A 5,547-nucleotide genomic window follows, 5' to 3' on the forward strand; every position below is an offset into this window, starting at 1 on the left:
ACATTTCAATCAGTTTTGAATACACAGAACACTCAAACGGCCTTACCTGAAAGAGTTTTTAAGACTATCACAAAGTACTAACTGCACCACCTTTTTCCTAACTGGTGATATTGTGTTGCGCCTGCACGCAACACTGACAACAAAACTGCCGTCAACATTAGAGAGTTTTAGCAGTCTGTCTGTTCTGTTGGTCACTTTGTTACCGGGTTGACCGGACCGGTCTGCGCCTGCGCGCGCGGAAGGGCGAGGAGGTGCGGACAAGGCGAAGGCAGGTCCGCGGAACTAATCCCCCTACGGCTACAAATTCCCAAGTGCCCAGACGAGTCCCGGTGAGCATGGTAACTACGTACACGACGGAACAGACGGACTGCTAAAACTCTCATCAAATTTAAGGGCTCCGCAATTGTGGCTTTTTTTTGCTGTTTTAATGCTAAAGTTATTATTTTTGTAATCCCAGGCTGCGTTGTACAAACGACTGTAGTCACGGCAACAGTTGAGCAGCTTCGAGCTAACGGTCGCATAGCCCAACCAGCCGACCCGTTTCAGTCCCCGGGGCACAGGTTAACCTTATGGTCATTTGAGTAGCGTTATTGTTTAGCCACCTAGATTTTGGCATAAAATTTCACTTTGCATACATCAAGTGTTATAGTCGCGTGCTATGGCAACCGTGTAGTCCTGCAGCTATTGGGCGCTGCCTCAACAGGTCGCGGCGCCGCAGCAAAGCCCGCAACTTTCGTGTCAACCGTTCCATCCCCGAGGCTCGCGATCGCGCTTCGAAGCAAAGCAACACCTCAGCAATTTACAACAGCACAACCAGCCAAAAATTCATCTCACGAACCCGATTATAGACGCGCATCGCGTTTCGCACTCAAGGACAAACCACGCCGAAGTCGTAGGCCCCACATTTCAATGAACTTTTTTTCGAGCCGCCCAACTTCCCGTAATCTGGCACCAACCTCAAACCATATCCCCGCGTTAACGTCACTGTTCAGAGCCACAACAGATATAATGAATAGACTGGAACCCAGCTGATAGCGTAAAATAAACCAGGGAAAATATCAGCGATACGCACTGAGCGCATTAATAGCAGCCAGATCAGGCGGCGGCCATGTTTGTTGCCACAGCGATGCCTAATCGAGAAGGCCGTTTCAGCGAACCCGGACGGAAAGCGAATCGAGTTTTAGAAGCTATCGCTTGCTTCGTTTCAGTCTTTCTATTTGTGCCATTTCTGTGTTTGCGATTGACCGACGATAAAAGCGGTGACCGGGATGCGGGAGGCTTTTGTCCCCGCCGAAACTGACATGAGCATCAAAATCTGTGCGGTTCAGGCTCTTCTGGAGCAGTTTGGCGCAATTTTCGTGCTTTTGGAGCAGCTTGGCGCAGGAAAATGGAATTGTATCAGAAAGGCGCAATATGCGCAGCTGTCTCACCCCTGCACTATTTTAGAGTCCAGAAATTGTATGAAGCTACAATTTTGTATAACTAGTGGGCCGGATTAAAACAGCATTGTATTCACACTATGTCAAATCTAGCACGCACACAGAGGGAGCCAACTAGGAGCCATACAGCAAAAATTGATGGATTAATTTTGATCCCCTGGGGATCTTTAACATACGCTGAAATCTCGAACACACGGGCACTTTGGTTTTCCGTTTCCATCAGAGAAGCAGCCATCGTGGTTGGGAATCCAACTCGCGTCCTTGGGCTCAGCAGCACAACGCCTTAGCCACTGAGCCACCATGGCGGGGATGGAGTCAACTGTTACCTTTTCATTTGCATGAAGAAAAAGCAGCCGCCTGAAGACACAGCTATGCCCTGTTTTATTTCCAATAAACTCCAATTAAAGGCTCACTGAATGTTTACATGAATAACCGGCACAACTCCATCCATTCTTTTCTGCCCCCACCAAGAGTAAATGCTAATTGATGGGCGCAGAACCCGCACAAAGCAAAGCTGCATGATTTCTATAAAACTTGTTGTGTGGGTTGGTTCACGACAATATGCATTCACAGTGAAGTAGACTGCCTGATTTTAAGACTGCTTGCTATCACAAGGCTGGACATGAGTGCACCCAGATGACTTTTTTTAATCAGTGAATACTTTTAGAGACAAGTTAGTTGACTGAGAAGAGACCGGATTCTACCGTGATGACTTTCGTCTCTTGTTTTTCTTTGCGGCCTTGCGAGGACCCGGCTTCTGGGACTTCCGTCCATGCTGGCCCTTGAGCTTGCGAATGGCTCGCTGGCTCATCCAAACAGGGTAGGTGCCATGCTGGTCCTTCAGTGTCTTGGGATTGAAAACTCGCACCGTCTTGTCTACATCCATGGACGCACTGGCCTCATCAGCAGCAGCTGCAGCAGAAAGATCATGCATAACACACTGCACTGACAGAACTGCAACATTCGCAAGCAATACAGGTACTGAAATACACACACCCCATACATGCGTGCGTGCATGTGTAATTGTGTCCTGATAACTGCATTAAGGCCCGTTCACACTTGCGACGAAAGCGACGGAAATTCCGTCGCTTTGTCGCGCGACGACCGTTTTTGGCGAATGGTCGGGACCAATTTTTGTCGTTGCGCGACAAAGCGACAGAATTCTCGTCGCTTTCGTCGCAGTGTGAACGGGCCTTTAATCAGACAGTCTAGACTGCCCCAAAAACTAGAAAGATGTGAAAAAAAGAGAGAAAACAGCAGTGCCAGTGCTATGCAATTGTATGTCACGAAATTTAATACTAATTTGCTTTACGTGAACTCAATTTTTCTAAAAGTGGTGTTGTCTGTGCATCAGCACGATAGCTGACATTCACAAAAATTGCCAAACAAGCATACTGAAACAATGCTACACATCATTGTTATTTGACTGCAAGTACAGACTTTCTTAGCACAAACTTTTGTACAAATAGAACAAACAAACAAGGCAGCACAAGTTATTACGACTTGCAATTACATTGAGGGAAGGTTGGCTGCACTGGGAAAGCACAGTAGTTTCTAAGGGGAGAAACGTCGCAGGATTTTTTTTTTTTTTGAGACGCTGTTTCGTGCGCCTGTCTCTCCATTTTATAGTGCCCGTTTGCATGTCTCTGATTTCTGCGTATTTAGCTAAACGCTACACCTTTAATGTGCACAGTAACATGGTGTGCACATCGGTACGCAGTAGCTAGAAATTTGCTGGAGCGCGTGAAGCGATTGTTGTGCAAGCTGAATGCGGACGTTCAACAAAACCGAACTTTCAAAACTGCAAGCAGAGTAACATCGCTAAAAACAAGATCGTACCTTCACCTTCAGCCGGGCTGACAGTCTCGGTGAAACGCTCTGTGACTTGCTTGGCATCTACGACGGTGCACATGTCGGACATGTCAACGTCGTCTTTGGAAGTTGCTGCAGCTAGCATTTCCTTGAGCTTGGCAAGCTCTTTCACGGAGTAACGTTTCCGTTTCTCAGCGCGCATTTTACGCTTCCATTTACTTCGCAAACTTTTGGCCATATCAGCGGGTTAAAACAATTACTACGCGTCACAAACGAAACGCAAATGCGCACTCAACCGCCACCGACAACGTGCTGGGCTGGAAACCCGGACGGCTACGACTGCGGCCGCGCATGGCTACCGCTGGCTGCCTAGAGATATGGTGGCCCGCATAGAATTCGTTTCGGCCAATGCATTGTCAGACGGGACCAGAGCCGCTCGGGCATTGGACTGTGACCGAAGTCAAGTGAGAAAATAGTTAAAATCCAACAGATCAATGGACTTAAGCCCACCACAAAGCAAGTCTTCTCCGTCCAACCAGTCGGTATGTAGGCTAGTTCAAGGCCTTATCGTCTGTAGGGTCACTTGCTCCCTCCCATACGCCTTACTCTCAAGTGAAAGCTCTAATACCCTGGGTGCGCGTACGTGCCTTATTGATGTGATGGCACGAACCAAACGGGCCGATTTTAGCAGTCCGTCTGTTCCGTCGTGTACGTAGTTAAATTGACAGGGACCCGACTGCGCCTGCGCGCGCGGAAGGGCGAGGAGGCGCACCCCATTGTGACAAATGCGCGTACATGGCGAAGGCCGGCCCGCGCGGAACTAATCCCCCTACCGCGACGAATGCACAAGTGCCCAGACGCGCCCCGGTCAACACGGTAACTACGTACACGGCGGAACAGACGGAATGCAAAAACTCTAATGAAGGAGCAACAACAACGAACCGCACTAGCTTTGAGACACAACCAGGGACCTAGGCAGAGGGGGGTTTGGGGGTTCGAACCCCCACCAAAATTTTTTTCCAGGCAGTGCGTAAGCGACACCTAGTGTTCCTTTCGGCTAAACTCCTTCTTTCCGATAACCCACAACCACCTCCGAAAAATATTTCTGGCTACAGCACCGGACACAAGCACGGACACAGGCACACAAGCACGTTTGGCTGTTCCCATTACTTCAGATGAACGTTCCTCGAAGTTCATCATTTGAAAAATTACGCCCATCTTCCCGCGAGGGAACCCTGATGTTATGCGACGCATCAGGGGGGAGCGTTTGGACTGACGCTGAAGGGACTGTCGCTTCCATCACGTCTTCATCGGAAGGTCTTGCACGGAGGTATCGTCAAGCAAAGTCAAGTGCGAGAGCGAGCGCTGGACTGATCTAGAGTTCCTGTATATGCTCCCTACGGCATATACAGGAACTCTAGACTGATCCGGCGCCGTGCGCTCCCCTGCTTATATTCCCGCTTTTGAAAGGAGAGGAGCCGGGGGGGGGGGGGGGGGGAGTCGCGCGCATGCGCACACATGCGCGCACCCAGAGCAGCGAAGCGCACACGCGCAGCTGTTATGATAATGAGACGGAATGAGAGTGTTGCGCACAGCTGGCACAGCTGTCGGAGAGAAGAACGGAGGAGAGTTGCGCATGTGCAGTGAGCGTGCGGACAACGCCGCGACGACAACGGAGGGACATACCCGAGAGCAAGAGATGCGTCGCATCTAATAAACGTCTCAGCTCTACAAGTGCGTTTCCCGCAGATTCAAACCACGTCCGCGGCGTAGGTAGTTCAAACAACATCAGGCCGATTCGACTTAGCTTCTGAATGAGACTCGCTGGTTTATTCATGTGGCCCCACCGCCCCTCACATCCATCCGACACACCACCGGGCTCAGAGAACAGCCGCAGCTAAAGGGGTCCTCAAATTTGGCTGCGGCCAAAACTCCGGCTGCCACAGTCTGCATGCACAAACGCAACTTCCCGCTGTGGTGACTATTCCTCAACGCCTCCTTATTTCCTACAACCCACACCTACATGCGAGAAAATAAGTCATCTCAATGACTATAGGCATTGAGATAACTTCTGCGGAAATCCTAGTGCTCTCAACAATTGGTTTAATTCACCCCAGGAATTACCAGACAAATCCCTCTGCGACATGCGCCCGAACAGCTCGTAAGGATTATTTCGTCCGCCTCCAGTCCACACTGCCATTCCTGGCAAGCATGCCCGTGAGCTGACCCACGTGGCAACTGCATGGCAAGCCACCTAGGCGATCGGTGTCATATCTGTCCCCTAGCCATTGTCTTT

At 50.0% G+C, this 5,547-nt stretch overlaps 1 protein-coding gene across 2 annotated transcripts; it reads right to left on the reverse strand.

Annotated features, from left to right (window-relative positions):
* Positions 1 to 2,066: 2,066 nt before the first annotated feature.
* On the reverse strand, positions 2,067 to 3,601 carry LOC144170105 (protein LLP homolog). 2 transcript variants are annotated; one of them, XM_077699675.1, is made up of 2 exons: positions 3,285 to 3,601; positions 2,067 to 2,351 (listed from the first exon to the last, which is right to left on the reverse strand). In XM_077699675.1, exons 1-2 carry the CDS (start codon positions 3,487 to 3,489, stop codon positions 2,140 to 2,142), a joined length of 417 nt encoding a protein of 138 aa, XP_077555801.1. In that variant the 5' UTR covers positions 3,490 to 3,601; the 3' UTR covers positions 2,067 to 2,139. The 2 variants fall into 2 exon arrangements, with proteins under 2 accessions (XP_077555801.1, XP_077555800.1); XM_077699674.1 differs by having other exon boundaries at positions 3,279 to 3,598.
* Between the last annotated feature and the right edge of the window lie 1,946 nt (positions 3,602 to 5,547).

Source organism: Haemaphysalis longicornis, unplaced genomic scaffold (assembly GCF_048455015.1).
Source record: "Haemaphysalis longicornis isolate Haplotype H1 unplaced genomic scaffold, Haemaphysalis longicornis Haplotype H1 scaffold_2, whole genome shotgun sequence".
Lineage (NCBI taxonomy): Eukaryota > Metazoa > Arthropoda > Arachnida > Ixodida > Ixodidae > Haemaphysalis > Haemaphysalis longicornis.